General features: G+C 30.6%; 2 protein-coding genes across 3 annotated transcripts; one reads left to right on the forward strand and one right to left on the reverse strand.

Moving 5' to 3' along the window:
• Positions 1-1,755: 1,755 nt before the first annotated feature.
• LOC115881456 (codanin-1) lies at positions 1,756-27,585 on the reverse strand. The gene is made up of 13 exons (XM_030898932.1): positions 27,429-27,585; positions 27,284-27,372; positions 25,857-27,234; positions 25,525-25,801; positions 25,316-25,473; positions 24,712-25,242; positions 24,446-24,655; positions 24,125-24,391; positions 22,218-22,337; positions 21,833-21,992; positions 18,884-19,149; positions 18,709-18,827; positions 1,756-1,801 (listed from the first exon to the last, which is right to left on the reverse strand). The coding sequence occupies exons 1-13, from the start codon at positions 27,513-27,515 to the stop codon at positions 1,786-1,788; spliced, it is 3,678 nt and encodes a 1,225-aa protein (XP_030754792.1). The 5' UTR covers positions 27,516-27,585; the 3' UTR covers positions 1,756-1,785.
• LOC115881457 lies at positions 6,003-18,168 on the forward strand. 2 transcript variants are annotated; one of them, XM_030898934.1, is made up of 5 exons: positions 6,003-6,160; positions 7,422-7,583; positions 10,875-10,998; positions 17,734-17,915; positions 17,967-18,167. In XM_030898934.1, exons 2-4 carry the CDS (start codon positions 7,423-7,425, stop codon positions 17,902-17,904), a joined length of 456 nt encoding a protein of 151 aa, XP_030754794.1. In that variant the 5' UTR covers positions 6,003-6,160; position 7,422; the 3' UTR covers positions 17,905-17,915; positions 17,967-18,167. The 2 variants fall into 2 exon arrangements, with proteins under 2 accessions (XP_030754794.1, XP_030754793.1); XM_030898933.1 differs by having other exon boundaries at positions 17,734-18,168.
• Positions 27,586-27,635: the final 50 nt, after the last annotated feature.

The raw sequence follows: 27,635 nt of genomic DNA on the forward strand, positions 1-27,635 counted from the left end.
CGAATTTTTCTTTATCAATAAGGGATTTTTTATTACGTTTAAGAAAAAATTCTTGTATTTTAAAGTTAAAAAAATAACCAAGAACTTTTCAAAAAATTTGTATAAAGAACTATGTCAGTATGTGAATGGGCAAACCATTATTTTTTATATTTTGATAAATGAAGGGTAAGGGGAAAAACCGACGATGTCACACACAAAACTGGCTTACAGAGAAAACTGATTTAATGTTGCCAAATACCATGTTAAAGATACAAAAAGATATTACTGTATGCGTTACTATTTGGACGACATTGTTTGTTATTTTCAGTTACAATTTAGCAAGTGTATAGGACTTGGTATTCGCAACACCAGATTAAGTTGGTTGCTTAAAAATTCCTATAAAAATGGACATCGTCGGATGTTACCCCTAACACTTGCAATAATATTTATTTATGTCTTTCAAAATATATATTGTCTCCTAATCCTTCTAAGATCAAAACATGGTAATTCTGTAAACTCTTTATACTCAAATAAAAAAATAAGTTAATCTACGAAGTTTTATTTAATTACATATGCATTGTTTATTTTTCTTTATGTGCCAAGTTACAATTAAGATAGATAAATTTAAATCAATAAATAAATCCTCTAAAATACAATTTTTTATATCAAAAGTCCCTAGGTTATACAGGGTGAGTCTTAAATAAGAGCAAATATTTTCAGGGCTGGTAGATCTCGAGAAAAGTAACATATTTTTTCTTTAAATTTTTCGTTTTTCAAATAAGTCCAAAATAACCGAGATATTTTACTTTTAAAATTAAAAAATATATATTTTTCGTTTAAATTTTGACAACCACGGGATCTTTTCTGGGTTTTCTTTCTTGTAAATTTAATCTACTACCTATGTTGCCATATCACGAAGATATTATGTTTGTTAAATAAAAATTAAGAATTTTTTCAAAATCTTTTCAAAAAATTCCAAATTTTGAAAAAACATTTTTCGCGAAAAAAAAACTCATAACCGTGTTTCTGGGGTCAAAATATACTACCGCTAAAATACTGGCACTCATTTAAGACTGACCCTGTAGATTCTAGGAGTCCATGCAATTCCATTATTTAAATTTATCTAGCGTATAAGCGTTTAAACAATTAAAATAAATTTTCATGACTAGGTATAAAAATACTCACCAACCAAACAATAACACCTACTGTTTTTAAAAAATTATTTCATAAAGGTCACTAGTGTTTTCATTTTTTTTACTATTCAATTATTTATGAAATTAAAAGTTATTCTAAATAATTTTTAAAAGTTACAAAAACATGCGAAATATATTTTCTTTATTTTTTATCGAAAAAATTACAAACATCTTATAACTATACATTATAACTATAACTGATATCAGCAAAAACATGAGAGAATTATAACTTAACTCTATAGTGCCTGTGTATAGTTATGTTCAGTAAACCTGAGCAGCATTAGACAATGGGCAAGGCTAACGTTCTCTAAGTCATTCATAAAAAATAACAGTTAGGTATAATACGATAGTACGGGTACTGATGTTACATTTAACTGTATATGTTTCTCACAAGTTACACCTATAATGTGAAGAATAAATTCTGGTATTTTATAAATTTTTCCATGTCCATATTCCCATTTAAAATGAAATCTACTTTTTAGGGTTCTGTACCTCAAAAGGAAAAACGGAACCCTTATAAGATAATTTTGTTCGTCCATTTGTCTGTCCAGACCCTTTATCTCGGGAACAAGTGGATGTATCGAGATGATATTAAAACCATATATTTTCAGGTCTACAGTCTGTCGAAGCTGTGAAAAAAATCAGACGTCTAAGGCTAAGAACATAGTGGAGCGACGAGGATAGCGGCGAGCAAGCAGCGCAATACCGTGTCGAGCAAGCCTCGAGGTGCTAAAACATAGTAGAGCGGCGAGGAATAGCGAGATACTTGTGCAAATTTATTGTTTTCATTTGCTTATTGATAGTTTAAGATGTTAACAGTGGCTAAAATTGTGGGCAGTAGTGTCGCAAACATTTGGTTAGATGAAATTTTCAAAAACCCGAGAAAGTACAGCAAGTTTTAAAACCTTTACGAAAATTTGTTGCCACTTCATCTCATAACTTATCTAAAAGGTACCGATTATGGTGATTACTATCTTTCCGATCCCATAAAATCTCTCTTACAAATACTAAATCTATTAATTTTTGAGAATCTATCATTTTCTACAGCGCGACAGAGCGACGAAAACAAAATTATTTGAATCGATCTCGCCGATCGATCTAACCGCTTGAGCAGATCGCTTTACTACGAGTATGTTCGCACGTACTTATCTTCACAGGTTTATTTTGGACGCGATGTCGCGCTGCTTGCTCGCCGCTAGCCTCGTCGCTTCAATATGTTCTTAGCCTAAGTTAACGTAAAAAAAATGGCGCCGGGAGGCACGTATAGCCGCCCATACTAAAATATGTTAATATCTCAAAAACTGCGACTTTGATTTTGACGTTATTACAAATTTTGTTGCAAATATTATTCCTAATCTTAATTTGAAAACCGCGTTTCGCTAGCTACTGTAATTTTGGAGTTACGATTTTTTAAAATGTTTAGCCCCCTCCCATACGCCCTCACCAACCCCCCACCCCCACCAAAAACTAATGGCCAGATTCTCGGGTGCCACAGTATTTTTGTGCCAAATTTGGTTAAAATCGGTTCAGCGATTTTTGAGTTATCGTGTTACAGACGGACAGACAGCAAGACACCATGAAAATATTTTGTATTTAGGTCATTTATGACCCAAATAACTCATTTTGAGTGAAATTAAAAACACTTTTTTTTGCCGATCTTAATAGCCTACCATACCCAAGAACAGTTAACCTAATAGGACTGCTCATTCAACCAAAAGTGTCCGCCAGGTGCATGCGAAAACTACTCGCTTTGTGACGTCATTGTAGCCCTTGTCATGGTTATTAGTCCTTATCCGGCAACCAATAATACACACACGTGCATTATTGGTTACCGAATGCAAAACGTTCATTATTTAGTTTATTTATTTAAACACCTTATATGTATGCAGTATAGAAAATTAACTGAAAAAATCGTATTAAATACTCGGATAATGCATTTTTAAGAACAGCAGTTCCCAGCATCACCTTTTGCAAGCATTCTTTTTAGAGTACTTCCATATTTTGCTTTAAAATAATTAATAAACAAAATCGTGGGCACTGAGTATGCACTTTGTCACAATCCACAACACAAAATGAACGTATTTATACACTCTATAGCTCTAAAAACTTTAAAGACACCTTTTTCACATTTAAAATTGACAAAATAATTAACTCAAAATTTCTCAGCTGTTATTTTTATAAGTTTACCATAGGCAACTAATAATACACACTATCATGACAAGGCCACGAAGGCTTTGACAAGGGCTACAATGACGTCACAACTGTCAGCTGAAGCGCGGGAAGAGGCGAACGTACGTCTTATGAGGATGAGCAATCCTATTAGTTTACCGTTCTTGTACCATACCTATTGGTATGGTCGGCTAAAAAAGAAACGGCCTTGTATGCCACATAAAAGTATATTTCGACACTCTCAAGGCACAGCTACAATATCTAGCTACGCACTCAAGGGAATCAAAATTTATAGGATATATGCTGTTGACCTAGAACACACCATTTGGTAAGTGATAAATAAGTATAAAGAAATCTAAAAACTATACATTTGTATTTAGATCATAAAAAATATAGGGTGTCCTAGAAATAAGTGCAAGTATTTTAACTGGTAGTATAGTTCAACCCTAGAAACACGTCTATGAGTTTTTTTTCCAAATAAAAAATGTTGAAAATTTTATATGTTTCTTAAAATTTTCCGAAAAATTTTGAATAACTTTTGAGTGCCACTGTTCACTCTCCGGAAATTCGTTTACCGTACCAAAACCGTACATAGAGAGAATCTCGGAGAGAGTGCAATGTTGCCACTTCCAACCATACCCACATTTTCGCGAAAAAAAAACTTTGAAAATTCGAAATTTTTTAAAAAATATTTTGAATTTGTTTTTACTTTTTATTTAAAAAACATAATTTCTTGATAATATGGCAACATAGGTATTAGATTAAATTTACAAGAAAGAAAATCCTGAAAAGATGAAGTGGTTCTCAAAATATTAGCAACGAAAGATTTTAATGTTAAATTTAGGCAAAGTTTACTGAATAAAATATAAGTTACGTCACTTGTGCCGGCGGCAGGTATCAAAAGCCGCTTCACGCACGTGTTTCCCAGTGTATTACTGGTGTGTGGACTTTGGACCCAGCATACACGGCGGATCACGTTCGGCGTATTACTCTGATTTTGGCGTTATTACAGAGTGGTCTCGCATGCATATGGAATTATTTTTCAAGTGGTTATTTAATTTTCATTGCAAAGTGTTACTGATCACATTAGCCTTAGCTAATTATTTATTAGTTTATTATAAAAAAGCATAATTATTTTTATTATTTCTTAAAAATAATATTGAGTTTTTCGCCACTGGAAAAAAAATTATTTAAAATATCTAATTAGAATTATTCAAGAACACTTTATTTTTTACACGAAAAATCATATACTGGGTGTGTCTCAAAAGTGGCTTATCCCCTATAACTTTTTTATTTTTTCAGATAAAAAAACGAGATTTGGTGTGTTATTAGTATATGACCTAAATTAGGATTGATTAACATTTTCAATTTTTTTCGGTCACTTCCGGTTTCACCGAAAATGACTACAACTTTGATTTTTAAACGGCAACCTCGGCATTTTTCTACTTTATTCCATAAAAAATGACACTCTGAATAGAATGACATATCATATGTCAACTTTTGGCATTCTAGCTTAAAAAAAATCTTTTAAAATTTCAATATTGAGTGCCATAGCTCTTTTAAAAACAAAACTTTAATCGAGGAGTCCTGGGAAAAATAGATTTGATCGTCTAATGTTTTCCATGTCTTGTCTTGGCCGGATGGTATTTTTAAATGGCCAAATGGTAATTTTAACCATATCTTAATTTTTTTCAAATGGAAAGAGTGTGGCTCATTAGTATATTTGGAAAAAGTATTTTTTTACGAATAATTTCATGCCACACACTTGGTATTTCGAGTCAAATTGTCGTTATAAACCGCATGTTACACTTTCAAATAAATCATATGTGAAACTGTTAAAAGCTGACATATGATATGTCTTTCTACTCAGAGTATCATTTTCTATCGAATAACGTAAAAAATACCGAGGATACCATTTAAACATCAAAATTTGTTGACATTTAATAGTATCAGCTTTGAATTTTATAGTGTACGTAATTCGTGTTGGAAAACCATATTACGCACTCATGGAATACTGCACTCGTGCGTAATATTATTTTTTCCAAAACACTCGTTACATAATATACTTTTACATTATTTACTGTTGATATTGTGTAGCTTTATTTTTTGTGTTTGTTTTTAAAATTTATTTTATTTTTGCTATATCTTTTTTTATCTTGCCATGTCTAAATATTTATATGTAATACACCAATAAATTGATAGTATATTTTTTCTTTTGTAGATTTACCATTAGGTATTTTTGAAATACCCCACGTTCCCCTGCACCTTGTCGCACATTGCGATCGGTAAAAATTCGGCTTCTATTTACCCCGGCTTCCACTCCTGTTTTCATCGAAATCCGCCGTATCGGACAAGGCGGCTTCTGGCTTTTGATACGCGATTTTCAAAGTGCCGATGCTAAGTGACCGAACTTATATTATATTCTGTAAACTTTGATTTAGGTGTCCGATAAACTCGTATATAATTTTACTTTAAGTCCAGTAGTCGGACGAGTGTCCGACTAAGAAAATTTAATCAATTTAAACTCATCTTTTTCTAAACTGTCCGACCACTGGCATATCTTCGTATTTTTAGTATTTAAAAAAAAGGAACATAGGGACCCGCACTAAGTTCGAATAGCCAGTACCACTACAGGTACCATATTATGACGTATCCTTGGCCAAGTTGCAAAGGTAGTAGAGAGGTTCTTGTAAGTAGGTAGATAAGCGTCATCTCGATCACATATTCCACCAATTTGGCCCAAATTGGGCAAAAATTTGGAACTAAGAACAAGAGGAAGGCTGAATTTTAGTGCTCTAGTCGGAAATATACATAAAAAAGTAAGTTCTTATTTATTTTATAAGTTTCTGCGCATTTAAGTGTAAAATTTAAAGAACAATGAGGTTATTTGATTATTGTATTAATATTAGTGAAAGTTGCGATATTCTGGTACATTGATAATTTGAATTAACTAATTAGTACTTGTTTTATCTTTGTTATGACTTATATAAGAAACTTTCATTTAAATAACTTGAATTATTATTTTTTATAATATAAATATATTTTATTTGCCTAAAGCTTTCGTTTCAACACTACCCACAAAAGTTGATTCATATAGGAAATCAGTGGTGTACATGAAAAAAATAACCTTGTATGATTATTTCCAAAATTATTGATTACATAATGCATTATTTTTAATATAATTACATTTACTTATAAGAAAATTAAGGAATATTTTTTTATTATTATTTATGTTGTTTCCCTTTTAACTGAATATAAATTTTAAAACTCAAAAATATTTTATAAATACGTATATGCAAAATTTGTATAATTATATTTTTTTTCTAGAACATGTTAAAATATATACAATGTATTTCTATCGAAGTCAAATAGAAAAATAGAACGGTAAAACGACAGCTGCTGTTGTAAAACTAAATAGCTAAAGTTTATTTATACAGAGTGTTCAAGTCATTTATTTGCACGCCGCATGTGTGTGCAAAATGTCTTTTTCTATTTCTCAAGTTTTTTTATTCCTCGAAAAAATCTGTACACGTTGTTAATTTCAATTCACTAAATAATCAAAATTTAAGTATTTCCTTTAATATACAAAGGAAAAAGTAGGTCTTTTTTTCCAAAACACATCAAAGAATAGTTTTTAGAATAGCTAACTCCCAGACAATGTGTTTTATAATTATATTTTTTCAAACGTCACAAAAGTATTAATTTTTGCGACCGTGATTGACAAAACAAAAAAAGTAATTTTAACGCCTAGGTATAAAAGTAAAGCACTTTTACGCCTAAGCATAAAAGTACGAAATTATATTATTAAACTGACATAAAGTGTCAAATTCAACGAGCGTAACCATAGTTTCTCGATATATAATTCCATACAAGCTATCGCTTTTCAATCTTTTTATATTATTTGGAACGTTTGAAATTGTTTAAAAGCTTATTTGGTGGCGTTTGAAAAAAAAATAGCATGTTCTATTCCGAGTGAAAATGATTTTTTTTGTCTCACCACAAAAATTGTCATTTTTACTCCTAATAAAACAATATAATATTATTTATAAATCTTTTTACTCAATTTTATATTTTTTTCAGAATGAACACATTTGCCATTTTGGCATTTTTTGCCGCCATTTTAGCTGTAGTTGTTGGTGTTAAAGACATGATGAGGAAAAGCATAGTGTTTGACAAAAACACACCTGATGTCTTCTACTGCCCAATTCACAAGCCCAGTGGAATGGATAAGCTAATTGTAAAGTATGTATATACAGGAAGATGTTATAAAAGTGTTTAGACTTTAAAGTTACTTCACAGATGCACTGGAGATTGTAAAGAGTCAACTGTATCTATTTTATATAGCAATTGTTGTCAAATTACTTATACTGGATGCGTCTCGCGATCATAATTATATTTCAAAAATTTAAATTTTAATTTAAATATATCGGGCGCGTCGCAAAGTGGCTCACCCCTATAACTTTTTTTATTTTTTCAGATAAAAAAAAATATTTGGTATGTTAGATATGACATAAATTAGGATTGATTGACGTATCAAACTGTTTCCTTTTGTTGATGTATTCAAGTTTCCTGTTTCGCCGGAAATGATTATAACTTTTGATTTTTAAATGGCACCCTCAGTATATTTCTACTTTATTCGACAGAACACTCTGAACAGAATGACATATTATATACAGGGTTGTTCACCACATACGACACGGAGTATTGTAGCTAAACGACTAGATTTTTACAAATTGTAAGTTTTGGGTTTGTTGAAGGACTATTAGAGCTACAATTTAAAAATATTTTTACAAGATACATAGTGTCCCAAATAAATAAAAAATATCAAAGTTGTATTTTTTTAAATGGAACACCCTATATATTATTACATTTTTAGTTTCTACGATTAAAATAAAGGTAAATTTGATTAAGGTTTATCACACTTAAACCTTACCGTTTTTGAAATATTTTCAATTTTATGAAATTGCAGTAAAAATTTTAAGGCTTCAATTCTCCAAGGGTATCAAAAGTTTTTAATACTAAATATTTACTGAAGATTATTTATTGATCAAATATTGTGTTGCAATAATAAAAATTTTACTACCTTATACAGAGTGTCCAAAAAATTATATTAAATAATTACTAGCTTTACACGGCAATAACTTGTTTAATTTAAATGGAACACCCTGTATATTTTACGTAAATCATATGCACAATTTAATTATCTATCAAATTGTATTATACCATTTTTACCTATCTCTTCAGGTTTTCGTAGAAAATGAATTTTCTTATAATTTAGAAATCATTTATCACTATACCCAAGGAATATTGACATTTCAGATTTTTTAAAGCAACATATATATGTACAAAATGTACAGGTGGTAAATACTGCAAGCCCAATGGTATAAAAAAACTATTTAAATCTTTGTAAAAGGGTATGCCAATTAAATATACCACCATTATTTCCGACCAAAAATTAGTTAATTACATACTTTTAAATTGTTTTAATTAATAAAGTATTCTAAATAAATGTGGATTTGGCTCAGAAATCAATATAATAAGTTATGAAAATAAACGTCTCTGTTTTTATAAATAAGCATTCGTCAAAAAATGAAATAAAATTTTTAAGATGTTACTTTTTACCACACTGTCTAATATACACACAAAATTCAGTTTTTTATTATCTGGAGCAATTATTATTAATCAACGTAAACAGTCAATTAATGTAATTTGAATATTGGGATCATATTAATTGTCCCTTATAACAAAAAATATTTAAACAGTTTTATTTTTTAATGAAATAAGTGGACTGTATCGACAATATTAGTATCTGTACTCATTGAAAATTTGGTACATCTTTAAAAATAATCTAAAATGTCAATATTCGATGGGTATAGTGATAAATGAGGTCTAAATTATAAGAAAATGCATTTTCTACGAAAACTTGAAGAGATGAGTAAAAAATGGTATAATACAATTTGATAGACAATTACATTGTGCATCTGATTCACGTAAAATATATAGGGTGTTCAATTTAAATTAAACAATTTATTGCCGTTTAAATCTAGTAATTATTTAATATAAATTTTTGGACACTCTGTATAAGGTAGAAAAAGTTTTATTATTGCAACACAATATCTGATTAATAAATAATCTTCAGTAAATATTTAGTATTAAAAACGTTGATACCTTTGAAGAAATGAAGCCTTAAAATTTTTACTGTAATTTCATAAAATTGAAAATATTTCAAAAACGGTAAGGATTAAGTGTGATAAACCTTAATCAAATTTACCTTTATTTTAATCGGTGAATCTAAAAATAGAATAATATACAGAGTGTTCCATTTAAAAAATACAACTATAATATTTTTTACTTACTTTGGACACTCTGTATCTTGTAAAAATATTTTTAAATTGTAGCTCTAATAGTCCCCTTCAACGAACCCAAAACTTAAAATTTGTAAAAATCTAATCCTTTAGCTACAATACCCCGTGTCGTATGTGGTGAACAACCCTGTATATAAACGTTTGGCATTTTCGCTTAAAAAAAATCGTATTTTAAATTTCAATCTAGAGTACCGAGGCTGTGTTAAAAACACTAATTTTTAATCAAGGAGCCATGGAAAAATAGATTTGATCGTCTAATGTTTTTATAGTGGCTTGTCCTGGCCGGTTAAAGATGCCCAAATCGTATTTTTAATCATATCTCAAATTTTTCAATTGGAACGGGGGTGACTCATATTTTCATATCTGAAAAAAAAAACATTTTTTACGGATAATTCTGTACCACACATTTGGTATTTCGAGTCAAATTGTCGTTATGAACCACATGTTACAATTTCAAATAAATCATATGCGAAAATGTCAAAAATTGACATATAATACGTCATTCTATTCAGAATGTCATTTTCTATCGAATAAAGTAGAAATATACCGAAGGTGCCATTTAAAAATCAAAAGTTGTAGTCATTTCCGGTAAAACAGAAAGTGACCAAAACAATTGAATACGTCAATCAATCTTGATTTATGTCATATACTAACGTACCAAATCCCGTTTTTTATTTTATCACTTTTGAGACGCACCCGGTCAAAAAATTTTCTTTATTAAATAAGAACAATCGAGAGAACAATCTTCGAATTCTCACGGGGTTTTTAACAGGACACTGTCTCCTCAATGAATACAGTATGTCTGTCCGTTCTGTAACTACGGGGTATCCGTGAGAGGGGAAACGATATTCTCTCGATGTTTTCGTAAAAAATTAGACGACGCGTCCCATCAATAAAAATTCGACAAATTTGCAAGTAGCCAATAAAATGAGTGGGCGATGGTGCCATTTAAAAATCAAAATTTGTAGTCATTTCCGGTGGAACATGAAGTGACCAAAAACAAGTGAATACGTCATTCAATCCTAATTTCCGTCACTAAAGTAACAAATCTCATTTTTTTAAATGAGAAAAATAAATAAGTTATAGGGGTGAGACTTTTGAGCCGCACCCGGTATACTTGAAATTTAAGTTAAAAAGGAAGTAGGATTTTTCATTTTTTCAATTTCAGAGCAAAACCTTTAAAGAAACTATGCGAATTTGAAGGCAATCCAATTCCTGAGGATTACAAGAGCGACTGTTATCAAGACGTAGACGAAAGTAGTTACGCTTGTAAAGAAAAGTATAGAATAATGGTAAGTCAATACAAGTACCATTCCAATTTGTAAAATACGAGTAACATTAATAACGCAATGTAAATTTTTGCTTCTTTACCTGTATCACCGAAAGCGAATTATATCTAACGTGTTTTAAAAATGTCTATGAAGTACCTTCAATTCTTGAAAAGAATTCCTTTTTTTGTATTCGCGACTAGAAGAAAATCTACAAAACAAAAAAATTGCAAAAAATAATTTTATTTATTTATTTCGCTTCTTCAAGTTCAAATTCTTCAAGTTCAAAATTCAAGTTTTTACCAAAACGTCTTATTTATCACTTCTTTATTTAGCAGATTTTCTTCTAGTGGCAAAAAAACATAATTCTTAAGAAGTAACGTATTTTATAGTTTACAATATTCATCAAATTAAACTGTATAACAATCGCACAGAAAATTTAATTCTGCCATTCAAAAATTAATTCAGTCTTTTTATTCAATAGTTAAAACAATGAGTAAAACTACAGTCACCAAGAAAAACGAGCACCTAAATTTTTTATGTATTTTAAAGTTTAATAAATTTTGTTCTAGTGGGCCGATTTTGATGATTTTTGAAGCAATATGTAGCTAAATTATTTGAGATTTTAGTTGTCTTTCTAAATTCAAAATGAAATTCCCATCTGCCAATTATAAGAGGCGAAACAAAATGTTGATATTTTGGTGAAAGTTTGAAACACCCTATGGAATATGTTAAAACAGCAAGTAATTTAAAAATCATTTTATCATCTAGGTATATCCTTTCTCGCTATTTTGTTTTTTGGTTCATCTCAATAGCTTTATTTTTTTGGAGATATTGGATTTCGAAGAAGACACTAACATTTTTTCGTAATTTGTAAAAAATATTAAAAAAAACTGTAGTACATTAAAACCATGCTTTTGCCTTTTAGTCCTAGTCAATAGTCCTAGTAAGTGTTAAGACCTAGTAAGGTGTAATTCATTATAAATTTGAGCTGGCAAATGGCGCAGGCAGTTTCTTAGCGATAAATTTACAATAAGTCGATCGTCTCGATTCGAAATTTTCATACAAAAGTTCCTGGACGACTGGCATATGAACTTGTCTCGAAGAAGCGACTGCACTGTATTTCGTGTTCGCCTAAATCTGTTAGCGACATAATTTTGATCTCATCTTCAATTAAAGCAACTATAGCAGATACAACTTCTGGACTTAAAACCATCTATGCTAGAATAACTGCCCAATAGCCAACAAATAATAATAATATGGTTTATCAATAATAATGACATTACATAAATCATAATAGTATCTGTGATAGTATATTGTTTTATTAGGAGTAAAAATGACACTTTTTGTGGCGGGATTATACTTTTCTAGCTAGGTATATTCTTTGGATTATACGTTGATATACAGTCGAGGCACAAAAAGTCATGTTTACTCCAAATAGAACATGTTATTTTTTTCAAACCCCACAAATAATTTTTAAACTATTTCAAACGTTCCAAATAATATAAAAACATTTACAAGTAATACCTTCTAAGGGTGTATTCCGTTGCTTACCTTGGTTATGGTTTTATGTTCCGTTTCTATCGGTTTCCTGAAAGTTTTTTTATTACGGAACACGGTTCCTAAAAAATTCGGTTATAACTGTCACTAAACTAATCAGCGCGAGAAGGCTGGGTTTTCTGGTTTTTTTTTGTCAATCAGTGTCATTTATGTCACAGAAATCAAGTGAATATTTGAAGTTCGAGTGAAATTCTCATTTAATTTCTAAAATTTGTAATAATATTTTGTATTTACATCCAAAGGTAAATAAATTTCATTAACTATATAAATAGAATGACTTTTTAGGGCCATTTAAACTTATCATGCACCCATTGTTTCTTAAAGTCAGGAACATTTAAAGAAAACATGAAAAATAAGACAACAAGTAAGCGTGAATGTTTTGTAAGCTATAAAAATATAAATATTGATTAGATTTGTTTATTTATTATTGATCTGTTTTAATATTGGACCTGCAAATCGTCAAATCGTAGAGCTGTCTAACGAGTTTAACAGTTTATTAATAAAGTAATTTTCAGTATTAAACTCCATTGAAAAGAAGAAGCAAACGTAAAAGCAGAAAATAGGTACATTAAAAATGCATAAAAGATAAATTTTATAATAGAGCTATTGAAATTTAGAAAACGTCAACATTTGACTTTCCAATATTTTCCAGGTTTCCAAACCGTTCCGTATCAAACCGATGTTTTTCAGGAACCGCTCTTTACCGTAGTTTACCGGTCTGGTTCGCCTGGTTTTGCAACGGAATACAGCCTAGTAATTATATGTCGAGAAACTATGGTTACGCTCGTTGAATCTGACACTTTACGTCAGTTTAATAATATATTTTGTGTATATTTTCGTACTTTTATGTTTAGGCGTAAAAGTGCTTTAATTTTATCACAAAACATCCCCCTTTAGAACTTCGTCTGTCATGTTAAGAAATGAAAGTAAATAATAAAGCGCCTCTCTTGTTTGTTCGTACTCAAAAAATTTCAATTAATGCCTGTATATATTTTTAATATATTTTTTAAATTTACATTTTTTAAGTGTAAAGTAATATATTACATTTAAATGGAATATATTACATAACAATTATGTCAATTACAGGATTACAAGCTTGTTTTCTAACATTTTTTAAATAAAACGAATTTTAAAATTTCAATATATTATATGTATATTTGTCGTAGGTATGGAAAAAGTAAAATATAAAATGAAAAAACGCTTACTTACATTGCAATAAAATTTCCACTTTTAGTTTTGCAATCCAAACGCAATATTTCTATTTCACAAATAAAAATATCCGACAACACTAAAATCACTGAAACTTCCGTGGCTGACAACGAAAACTGAAAAATATAACGGCACTTTTTGTTTTGGACCTGCATATCAACATTACGCTGTACTATTATGTGTTTGTTGTTGAAATAATATAAAATATCTAATTATAACTTGTAAATTTTAATATTTTAACATGATTTTAACTTTTTGTTATCAAGATGACATTTTAGACGGCAACTGACATATATGTCATAATATTTGAATCTTAAATATGTATGTAATATAATTTAAATTACTATAATGCAACTTTATACTAAGAAAACATTTATACATTCACAAAATACAACAAAGTCTAATAATATAGTTTGAAAACAATGAATATTGAGTTAAAATTGAAAAAGTTAAACGCGACCCCTTGTGTCAAAATTAAATGATTAAATTTTCGCAATTTTTACACCATTTGATGACCGGTGGCGCCTCTAGTGTTTGTTCGGGCGGTTGGGCTTTTACTCCCGCTTATGGCCATTAAAGAAACAGTTCTAAAGGGGGATGTTTTGTGATTTTTATGCCTAGGCGTTAAAATGTAAGTCGCGTCTTTATATTGTCAACGCGTCGTAAAAATTAAAATTTTTGTGACGTTTAAAAAAAAACACTATTTCATAGGTTTGTTGACAGGGACCAAAAGTAACGGCATGGTTTTAATGTAAATATTACACAAAAATGTTTCTTCTTCAGAAGCGATCTCCAAATAAAAACTATTAAGACGAACCAAAAAATAAACTATCGAGAAAAGAGGCACCTAGATGATAAAATGATTTTCAAATTCGTTACTTTTTTAATATATTCCACCGGGTGTTCCAAACTTTCACAAAAATAACATTTTGTGTTCCCTGCATAATTGACAGATGGAAACTTTCATTTTTAATTTAAAAAGAGATACTAAAGTCTCAAATAATTTAGCTACAAATTGCTTAAAAGATCATCAAAATTGAGTCTATAACAGTCACAATGAGGAATATCAATAATAAAACCATATAAGTAAATAGGAATAAAACATCTTCCGTGGGTATAGCAAACTTGAAATCAGATAATGATGCAATAGTTTGTTATTAATAGACAAAAGATTAAGCTGTGACTCGATGCTAATCGAAGACTTTTTTGCAGAAACGGCTTAAAAAAGCTTCAGCGGAGGACTAACCTGTCGGATCCGGCGACAACTAATCTGATAATGAAAGAAACTTATCCCTAATTCCTCATTATCCGCTTCCATCTAATACCAGTACTGTAGTTGTTTAAGGAAACGGTTTTTCCATTAGTTTTGGTTACCCTAGAACTTAGGTCCCGCTTTCCTTTTCGAACTGTTTCGACAAAAGTTTTAATTGAAAACGCGCCCAGAATTTTCCATTTAGCCAGTAAGAAGACGAAGTTTTTCGTCTGCAGACGAAAAAAGTTTATGTACTTATAGGAATTCATCAGAACATTTATTTATATTTTTTCATTTGTCCAAGTCAATGATGATTTCTATAGACAAACGATTTTATTTACAGAAATTAAAAATTTGACCGCTTTTTTGAAAATATTGAGTAGATATTGCAGTGTCTAAACGCTCCAATTTATATTTTTGAGAAATAAGCCGTTTTTTCAATTAAAACTGAATCTCGAAAATGTTCGAAAATTATTTATTTATTGGTTACCGGGTTATTTTTGTAAAATACAAACGGGTGGGTGATTTTTTAGTAATATATTAATAACTAACCCCCCTTTTGTTTGGTTTATGTAGATATAGTTTATTTAAGTACTAAATTATTGCTATATTAAAATATTAACCATAGCTTAAATATATAATATACATTTAAGTTATTTTTTAATAAACAGATTTTTAAAACACTTCTTATATTACTTCTTTTTTATTATATCAAATATACCTAGTTGTTTGATAGATACAAAAGATATAATTTATATAAAATATAATGAAAACATAGATGTCTTTAGTTCTTTTTACTCTTCCAGTTCTTTCTTTCTTTGATTTCTTAATTACAAGTAGAATATAATAGTATTTTAGAAAATCCTATATTGAAACCAATTTTTTACCTATACAAACCTATTATATCAGATTGATTTCAAAAAGTTGTCTTCATAAAAATTATGGTAGGTATATTTTTATATTCTTATTCATATAGAAGGGCTGTTTCATTGTTATCATCAAATCATTGCCCGTTTATTAAATGGTCAATATCAGTCGTTTAGATCTGAAATTTTGACATCTTTAGAATACAAATATATAATTTTTAATATTTTCAACATCAGCACATCTGTAATGTCCATGGGCATTATGATCTAAATTCTAGGACGTAATGATCTATAATACCCTTCAACAAAAGGTCTAGATAACAACTTCGTTCTTAACAACATCTTGACAACACAAAGCACAGATTATTATGCCCATTAAACAATAATTAATATGCTCATTAACGGTAATCCGTGTGCTTACCGGAATCACGTAAGGTAAGGGGAAAAACAAACGATGTGACAAAACCTGACTTTTACAGAGAAAACTAATTTAATGCTGCCAAATATCATGTTGAAGAAAGAAAAAAAATATTACTGTATGCGTTATTATTTGGTTCATCATCATCATCATCATCATCATCATTTCCAATTATGGTGTAGCCTCCCTCACAGATTGACATACTCTCTTTGTAATTGGACCCATTGTTGTCGAGTGTGGGGATCTCTCTCATGCGAGATGGCCTACCCATTAAAAACCCATCTGTGCTCTAAACTCGCCAATCTCAGTACCGCCGAAGGCATTTCATCAAGATTAGAGACTTATCATACTTCTATGTTGGTCTTGTCTGTACCCAGATCTTGTCTTTTTCGTCCTTCGCCTTTTTCTTCATAATGTTCCTTAACATGCCGCAAATCGCTTCGATATTTTCATTCGATGATGTTAGAAGGTTTCCGACGTTTACTCTAGTATTCTTCGTACCACACACTGTTTCTGCGTTTTCCCGTAATGGTCTTTCTTGGTTATTCCCAGCATATTTAGTTCTAATGAGCGTTGTGCGATCTGTAGTTTCCTTATAATATCCGCTAAGTATCTAGGTCTCGTATGCATAGGTGTAGTACAGATTGATCCAATGTTTGTTTTTTTTTTTAGATAAAGTGGCCTTCTTAAATCTGAGATGTACTGTACTAGAGATCCCGAGCTGTGTATTAGTTGTCCCAAATAGTCTTCAACTATTTTCAGTGATGTGTTACTGAATGTCTTTTCTGTCGACTAGTTCATTGTACATTACTTTAGTTTTTCCTAAATTAATTTTGAAACCTACTTTAATGCTGGCTGTATTTAGTTCGTTTATTGATGCTTGTACTTCTTCAGGACTATTGCCAATTAAGACTATATCATCAGCGAATCTTAGATGGTTAATATATTCTCCATCTATTTTTAATCATTTGTTGGTCCAGTCCAGTTGACGGGAGATTTCTTCTAGTGTTGCTGTAAACAGCTTTGGGGATATCGCGTCTCCCTGACTGAACAATAATTTGGATATCGTTTGTTATATTCAATTACAATTTAGCATGTGTTTGGGACTTGATATTCTCACCTGATGATTACTTAAAAATTCCCATAGAATGGACATGGTTGTTTTCCCCCTACCCTTCAGATTCTTTAGACAGGCCACATCCACAAATGACAGAAAAAAATACCTAGAGTTTATATGCATACGTCCATCGTCGTTTTTATATAATTCGATTAGTTTATTTTTAAAAATGACAGACCATATTTTACGATTAGAGAGACAGAACGACGCATAACGGATGCATGTAATCCCACATAATTTTTTGTCACTGTCATATTATATTCTCTCGCTAGAAAAACCATAATGAAATACAGAAAATCAAAAAAAAAACGACTAAAATGTCTAAAACCTGTTATAGATGAGAATGAATCCCCCTGGAACCGAAGAACCGGTTATGAACGAAAAAGAAATGAAGCAAATGAAGCGATTGGCCAGATTTATAGACGTCGACAAGGAGTACTACGAAATGAAGATGGAGAAGAAAAAACCGTCGAAGCCAAAAAGACGATTGGCTAACAGATTAGGCTAGACAAAAAATAAATTAACTTGAAATTTAACATATCAAACATTTTGATTTGTCAAAAATAATAAAATGTTGAAGATGATAGTCTTCAGAAATTAATGAAACGACAAAATTAACAATGTGATATTAATAAATTTAATTATTAAACCAAATAATAACTTGCCAAATTTAAACGAAGTTACTAAAAAAGCGAGGGAAGGGTGATTTGTTTTCATTATATTGTTGTACCTACTATTTCTTTTTTCTCATGTAAATAATTTATTTACTTAAATACATAAACATATTAAATAAAACAACGGTTTTTGATTACGTAAAATTTACCTTAATCTTTCAAAGCAATCCAAAATAATTTTTTTATATAAATTTAAGACATCAGTATACTCAAATTAACTGATAGAAAATTTAATTGTAATTTGATCATTTATATTTCCATTATTTTTAAACAGCAAGCAGCTAAAATTTATTTGCTAAAACATAATTTCAAAATACAATAGGATAAAAAAAACGGCGTCAGCGATGACTATGAAATGAGGACCGCTGCCATTTAATATGTAAAAATATATGAGGAATGTCATCGATCTTTATTTCCAAGCCAACTGGACGCCGTTTTTTTTTTCGATCATACGGTATTTTAAACAGGGTTGTATACTGTCGCGTCCTCCACAGAACGTATTTGTATCAATTGTCTAGGATGTCTAGATATTTTTTTATTTGAGCCTAAAAAATACTCTCGTACAGAAATAATCCGTTTATTTTAAATGAAAGTTATAGAAAAACATCAATATACAAAAAAATAAAAATAGCACTTACAAATCAACACAAAAATCAGATAAAAAACTTAAGAGCATCGCAAATTTATCGTCTGTTTCGTTGCATTTTCTACAACTTAAATATTGTTTAATAAATCTTGAAAACTTTTCAAGTGTGTCCTGGAAAAAATAAATCATAATATTATAAAAATTATATGTTAAATGACATAAATTACCTCATCCCAATCTCTTTGATAAAAACTAGTGCATTGGAATTCTAAATCATTTTCTATGATTAATTCCTTGTCAACAAGATATGAAACTACTTTTGCATAAGTATCCCACGCGTTGCATTGTACTTTGGAGCTCTGAAGAATAGTTATGTTTTTCACACAAAAAAGATTCTTAAAAATAGTACTTGATCTTCCAAACTCGCATTTCCAAACCTTTAACATATTTTCCATGACGCCACTGTGCTTAAACATAGCAGAACAATGCGACACTAAAAAATGTTTTGTAAAAATATAGTCTATTATACAAGGTCCGGCAATAGTGCGTCGCACTGGGGATGTTCGGTCCTAAGATTTCAGTACCGGTCTCCGGAATGAACCACAAAGTACCGGTCCTACAACCGGTATAACGGTTCCAACAATTAGACCGGCTGGAGCGGAAGACCGGATAGACCGGAATATCGGAAAGGCCGAAATAACAGTTTTGTTTGTTGTGCCAGTGAGCATTATACCTCATGATATTGTATTAAAAAATGTAAATAGAAAGTTCTCGTGCCTTTAACGTTAAGTAAATACGGTAACGTAATAAATACGGTATTTTGGGGAATAAATTAGATTTCTCGGAATATATTGTAAATCTATTCGTTAAGATTCTCATTGTTTATGTTCACATTTCCGGCATATTCTTGATTTCTTGTCCAACATTCTGTTTACTTATGAAAAATGGAAAAAGTACTGGGAGCTTCTGTTCTTGGAGATTTAATGGATCGGAAATAAGATGCTATTTTACATATTTTAAATAATAGAGTAGACGCTACTGAATATCGGCCTGAGTTTTACGGACATTTTAATTTATATAATATACATGAGTAATCCATGAGTAAGATGGTTTACTTGAATTTTAGATGTACTAAAAAAATACTAGATTACTAGACCACACTAGACTAGCAATGTTTTAAACATACATCAAAATAAATTACATTGCATGTTCCTGACCATATATTATACCAAATGATCGAAAAAAAAACGGCGTCCAGTTGGCTTGGAAATGAACATCGATTACATTCCCCATATATTATTACATACAAAATGACATAGCCGTCGCTAACGCAGTTTTTTTTTGATCATACGGTACCTAAAGTAGGAGAACGCAATCAGCTTTGCCCAAAAACCGGTACCGAAATCGTTTTATACAGGATTTTTTAATTTTCATATTATCATGAATCTATTTTTCTGTACCGATTGAAACCGGTCTTCCGGTATCGATCGAAACCAGTCTTTCGGGACCGATTTAAACCGGTCTTACGGTACCGGTACCGAAACCAGTATACCGGTCTTGTAAAATACGATACCGATACCGGAATATTTCAAAAGTACCGGTACTAGTACCGGTATACCGGAAGACCAAACATGCCTACGTCGCACACACGGCAAAATGCTACCTTTACCTTGACAAAAATCCAGATTATTTTTTTTTTCGTATGTTTATTCACATATTGTTTTTCTTATTTCATTTGTAGGGCTATTCAACTAGAGTAGTGCAAGCGTTACCAAAAATTGATGCAGTTTGCACTTTTCGTGGAGCGCAAAAGAGTGTCATTTACACCCAGTACAGATATTTGATGTTTTTCCTACCGTAAAAAGTAAAAAGTAGAGATTTCAGTTAACGTCTCCTTTTTGCCGTGAGGGCTAATCTGGACGGGGCCTACTTTGTTTACGCGGAATCCGAACCGCGGTCCTCGGCCATATCACGGTCAACGGCCTTTTGTCAAAGCTAAACATACATTTTGCCGTGTGTGTGTCGGGCATCTGTAGCTTCTATAATAAAAAAGTTTGGAATTTTGTTCAGGTGCAAACCTAAAGTATGTATTAGGATGTATTTCAGGAAAATATTTTAACTTATACTGGGTGACTCAAAAAAGTGTGAGTGGATCAAGATGATTTTTTTTTAAATGGAACATCATGTATATTATTGGATTTTTGGCTTCATTTTTATCAATTTACATAATTCTAAGATATTATTAATATTCTAAGATATTAATATAGTTTTGATAGTTTCAAAGATATTATATAAATAATAAAATAAATAATTATATAAATAAATAAAAATATCGGCCTTTTTAAAAAAAAAATATTGACAATACAAGAAATGTCCTGAAATCAAAACTGTATTAGGTATTTACTGTAGTGGGTCTGTACTTACTTTGCTAAAAATATCGCAATCTTAAACCTTACAGGATGTTCAAAATTCTATGCCAAACTTTCTAAAACAAAATAGTTTCTCTTCGTTTTTTTAATGGAACACCCTGTATATCATTTCTTTGTTAGATGGAAAATTAAAAAATTAACACTTTTTATATTTAAAGTATTTCAAAATTTTTAACGGTTTTGCGAATATTTGGGGTATATATATTATATGATTATATTACATATATGGTGCCCGGTGGCGTAGAGGTACAGGCTCTCGTCTACCAATCTGAAGGTAGTGGGTTCGAATCCCACACCAGGCATTTCATCAGCCGACTATTTTTATTAAAATAAAAATAGTTTGGGTCGACTAGATCGACTCAGCCTTAAATGAGTACTTGGGATTCACAATCCTGAGGTAATAATAGGCGGTTGAAGCGTAGTGCTAGCCACATTACCTTCCTTGTATACCGAACGGCTCTAGTATGACAAGCTGTACCTTGCTACTCCCAAGGCGTTAAACGCTATACACGGGAGCTATTATTATTATTATTATTATATTACATATGGGGTTTTCAACAGTAATTTTTTATCAAAGCCACCCAATGATTTTTGTCTGGTATTTTACCATTGAAAGATTTAGGTTTGCACTTTCTTTTTTATTATAGGAGCTACAGATGCCCGACGCCCTATAGGAAGGTAAAATTATACAGGACTGTTTACAAATAGAACTCAACTAAACTATTTGTTTTTAATTCCAATACTTACCCAACAATAAACAAAGATCAAATAATGTATAGTGTATAATTTCTATCATCATATCATTTATGTCATTTCTCCTTGTTAAACTTATGTATATTTGATCTAACAAATTCAAAACCACATCCACTGTAATAGTTTCATATTCAATAACTTCACAACATGCTTCCTACAATTAGAAAAACTACTCTATAATTTAATATATGATTTATGTACAAACAGATTTATTAAAATGTATCATCACAATTAACTTGATGATATTACTTAAAAAATTGAATGTGTAATACTTAAAAAAATCTCAGTTATAATTATCAATCATTTTAATTTTATTAAATAAGTTTTATAAAAAAATCCATTGTATTGGACTTAAAACACTGTAAGCAGATGCACTCACCCTTAGTAAATTAAGAATATGACAGCCACTTAGGGTACTCTCATTGTGAGGACAACTTCTACCACCAGGGGGCAAAGTAAAGTTTGCCTTATCTTTTTCTATTCTCCTTCCAGTGGTCCCCTAATAAAAAAAACATTTTAAGATTATAAATCTTTTTAAACTATCATATAGAATGATTAACTCTTCAGAATAGTTTTTTAAATGGTTCAAGACCCTGTATATAGCTTAATAATTTATATTTATTTAAGTGTATTGTATTGAGCTGCTCTAGTAATATATCTCAGGATCTTTTTTGTGTTTAAGGGCTCGAACACACTGACGACCAGGTCGCACCGGCCAGGCCGCTGCTACCTCTAAAACCATTAAATCAAATGATACCGCGCACACTAACGTCCTGGCTGTCCGTTGGTCGTTACGGCCAGTAGACTGCACTAAAATATTATTATTTTCTGCCGCTTGTTGCCGGTTTTCTTCCAAATTAATAATTTTTCAAATGAAATCCCTCAAATTCAACGCACAATATTTTATTTTCTATAAGATATAGTGTATTAGTGTAATTTTTGCTAACGTGCAGAAAATCCAAAGAAATAGTATACAGACTGGATCAAAGGGAAATTTACATCTAGTGCCTTTTTTATCAAGGGTCGATTCTAGTAAAAATGCAAAACATTTTTATATGATATACCTACTCTATTTATGGTGGGTATGATACCTGTTATTATACCTTCGAGTTTCGATGTTAAAAAATTAAAAAAATAATATTTAAAGTTTTTCTACAACCACTTGTTTTTTTATTAAATTAGTTTTTTTTTTAGTTGTATTGTACTAATGTACAAGGAGGACAACTGTATTTTAAATATTATATTTAATTTAACGTTTTTCAAACAGGGTTCGTTAGACTATATTTCTACTAGGTACATTATTTTTTAAAAAAAATTAAGAGTAAAAGTAACTTAAACATTCATAAAAATAGAAGTAATTACTGTTGTTGATTCTCAGTAACAATAAAAAAGAGGAATTTATATTGTAAACATTGAAATAACTGGAAGCTAAACATTCTACCTGCTTATATTTAGAGCCAGTGTCTGACGACCTTTTTTACGATGGCCCTAATACTTCTAAAGTCGATAAGAGCCATCAGTAGAAGTCCATATCAGTAGAAAAAAAAACAGAATATCTCCCTTTTTGTCGGTCGCGCGTACAAAATGTTTTTTGTTTCGGCCTATTTGTTCTGCTTGTCCGTGCGCGCTCGGTTCGTTCGGGCTAAAATGCTCAAGTCTAGACGCACCTTTAGGAACAATACTGTTTTTGTCCTTTATTGATATAATGCTGAAAATCTCTCGAGTGACATGTCTCACTCTACACATATTAAATTACACAGACGTAGGATGTAGAATATTCTGTTATGAAACGACTGATGGAATAGCAGGCATCGCGGATTTGAAAAACATGGAAATAACGGAGTTGGAGATTTTACTTGCTCCATTTACCACACCAGTATTTATTAACGAATTTTACTTAGTCGGGGATGGAGATTTTACTTACTCCATTTACCACACCAGTATTTATTAACGAAAAATCCAAGAATATTTTAAATGCATTATTTAATATTAGAACATTTAATAAGCTCATGAATAGCAACTTCGCTTTTTAGTTAACTCGGATATTTTAACATTTCTGAAACAATATTTTCTAATTGATAAAACGTAAAAAATCGTTAGATCTGACAACTCTGTTGAAACTGGTCGTTCATCTGGCCGCAGCTATAAACGCAATGCATCCGGCCAGCCGACGGCCAGGTCGTTGCGACCTGGCCTCGTCAGTGAGTTAGAGCCCTAAGATCTACTGAAACTATGGTTTATTAACAAACAAATATTGTAATGTAAATCTCTTAATCTAAGGCAAACCTTTTGAATATCGTTTTCTAACTCTTTCAAAAAGATGCTAGAAGAAACATGTGTCGCCAGCCATTGCTTCACCCTTTCAACATACATTTTGTAAGTAAATCCAACACAAACATTTTTAATTTCTTCTAACGCATCTAGTGGAAGAAGGTTGTCTATACATCCATGAATCTTTTTCTCTGCTATTTCATACATTGCTTCATTACAATCCCGCAAAAAATCCCTCACGAAGCCCTCAACAAATGATGAAGCCTTTTTCTTTAAAACATTCTAAAAAAATATATATTACTCTACATAATAAGGTTTCAGAATTGCATTCTATACTTTATATTCAAGCATGTCAGCGTTCTCCTCCTTAATATTTTCTTTTGATATATGCTCTCCAAAATCGCTCAAGACTTTAGATTTAGCTTTTGGAACCATGTCGTTACAAATATGTTTTACAGCAGCTGAAGCTACTCTCTCGCTAACAAATTCGACAGTTTTTCGTAAAGACGATGGTTGGCCATTAAAAAAAGCTTCTTCTAATTGATTCTTAAATTAATACAAAAAAGAAAAATTAAATAAACCAAACTTTTATCTAATCCTACCTCTAATTTCTTTTTTAATAATTCAGAGTTTGATTCTACAGCCGTCACAGGAGTAATATATTTTACAGAAACTTTTCCTCCAGAACTAGACAACAATTTTCTAATCTCTTCTAAATATGGACAACAAACATACAGAACGCTTTCATTGACAAGTTTTAAACTATCCAAATTCGTATCTTCCTTAGGTTCATGACCGTTACTCCTCATTAGAATTTCTGAATCAAATTCAGTTTTGGTAAACACTTGTTTTGAGCAAAATGAAAAATAATCAGAGTCAGGAAAATGGGGCAGTTCAAATAACCATCCCAAACAAAATTTCATAATAGCAATGCTGTAACTATTTCCTCTATCAAAATGTGACTTAAGGTAAAGTTCAAAAAGCATTTGGTGTAAGGCAGCATAATAAGGTAATCTCAAACTGACTTGATCAAGCATTGATAAATATTTTGTAAGCCAGGGTATTAATAAAACTAACTTTTTTTCAGATATTGCCTTCCTAAGCATGCTCTTGACATCTAGTAAAGGATTACACTATAAAAGAGAACAAATAAAAATAATATTTATTTAGTTTTTTTTTTTTCGATTATACAGTAGATATCATTACCTGACTTCTGATTTTTAACTGTACTTCAAATGCATTCTTTGACAGCAACATGCTGTCTGACTTATATGGCAAAGATTCAATGAAACCAAGAAACTTAGCCAACAATCTCAAGTTTTTAATACAGCTAATATATTGTTTTCTAGTTTTTGAATCAACATCTGAAAAATTAACACAATTAACTTCGTGCAAAACTTAATACCATACTATACCTTTAATTTTGTTTAAATCTGCTACCCAGAACTTTGTTTCATTCAGTTCTATAATGTCCGATGCAAGAATATCAGACAAATGTTTATTAAAACAATGACTAGCAGACACAACAATAAAATCTTTATAAAATTCTTGATACCCTGTGAAACTAGGCAGGGAATTTATCCCATTTGTTGATTCTTTCATTATTAGTCTATTTGTCAATTGATTTAGTTTATTAGGGTTGATTGAAAGTGAAGGGAAAAAACTAAGACCTCTTTCAGATACACCTTTCTCCTACATCAATAGAGGCATTAATTAAATTCATAAAATCAAGTATAATTTTACTTACTTTAGGCCCTTTAGAACAACTAATAAGTAACTGATTTTTAAACAGCCTTGCTAAATGAATATAACTAACAGGATCAGTACTTAGACTGAATAATGTCCTAATTCTTCCACTGAGCCCCATGCCGTAACTCCAATCAGGCAACAGATGATTATTTTCCCAAATCCGAAGGATTTCATAAAATAAGTCTCTTTGTTTACGAAAAGCATGAAAACCTTTATCATCAGAGAAATTATCCCTGTTGTCAGTATCAATGTTAAAACAAACATTACTCTGAGATGGAAGTGTAATAATTTCATTATAGGGTTTTTCTGTTTTATGACTAACCGATGCCAATAATTTTTTAGAGAAAGATGGTGAAAATTCTTGGATTCTTCTGTTATTAGCTAATAGTTCTAAAGTGCTTTTGTCATAAAATTTAATTACTGCCACCTGCAATTCTAAACACTTTGTAGCAAAATATACAATATTATGTATTGACTCAAAGAGTTGAGTATTGTACAACTTTATATTTAAAATTTTACTATGTTCTTTATTTGGCTGATCTAAAAAATCAATTCCTAAATTGCTATCATCTAAAGGCAATGTTGAGTTTTCTTTTGAATCAACTTTATCGATTAATAATAAGGATATGAGAAAATATATTTCACTGGTCATATTTAATATTAACTGGTTGTTGAGAATAAACTGATAAATCTTAATGATATAATCAATTTCCTTATTCAATGTAACTTTGGCAAGTGTTGGCTGAATTACTGTATAAGTACCACTAAGCCGTCTTAGTACAATTGGGTAAGCTTGATCTGTAACACTTTTATTAGATAGTACTTTATCTTTTTCTGCAATTAACATATTTCTTTGCTCTTCAATAGTGCAAGCTGCCACTTCAGTATTGTTTTTTTCAAAATTAAAACTGTTCCCAACATTTTTAAACCCATGGTCCTGTTCTTTAATATTAATAGTTGTAGGTTTAATTCTTCTCGGTGCCTCTTTTTTCTCTTCGCCTGAAACTTGTGGTAACTTTTTCTTTTTTATTTTTTTAGGATTATGTGTTATAAAATCTCCCAAACACAATGAGTACTTATCAGCAGATTTCTGACTTCCATTTAAAGTGATATTGTTTTTCAAAAAACTACTGTTATCTTGATATAGTGGAGATATCGGGCTTAAATAACACTCGGTTCTTTTTACAGTATTGTCTGGTTTTTTAGATGATTCTGGCGTACTATGATTATTAAAATTTGAGACAGGTTTTTCATTAGGAGGAAATAAATTATGTTGTATATTTTTGCTCTTAGATGTTTGCAAAGGTCGAGATTGAGTCTTTTGTATTCGCTTTGGTGTGTTATTCCTTTGAAGCAGGTCATTGCATTTACTTGTACTAAAATATAACAGATACATACCGAAATTAGCATTTACTATTGACTTACCAAGATTGATCATGGATAAAATTAATAAAGTAAGTAATAAAATCTATCTTAGCTACTTTTTCAATCAAAATTTCATTATAAAGATCATTCTACAAAAAAAAGTTCAGCATTAAGTTAGGTTAAAGACGGACAAAATATATTTTACCTCTGGTACTTCACACTCAAGCCATTTAATGAAGAGATTTATATTAAGTTCTTCGTTTATTATCTTATTTAATAAAATATCTGCCATAATTTTTAAATTATATTTTTCTTTACAAAATTTTTTATGGTACAATTGAACTACTTTAACTAGATAAACCAGAGATAAACCATAGAGCAAATCTTATCAATTACTTTTGGAATGTTGGCA

The sequence above is a fragment of the Sitophilus oryzae genome, unplaced genomic scaffold (assembly GCF_002938485.1).
Source record: "Sitophilus oryzae breed Bouriz unplaced genomic scaffold, Soryzae_2.0 scaffold_172_pilon_pilon, whole genome shotgun sequence".
NCBI lineage: Eukaryota > Metazoa > Arthropoda > Insecta > Coleoptera > Curculionidae > Sitophilus > Sitophilus oryzae.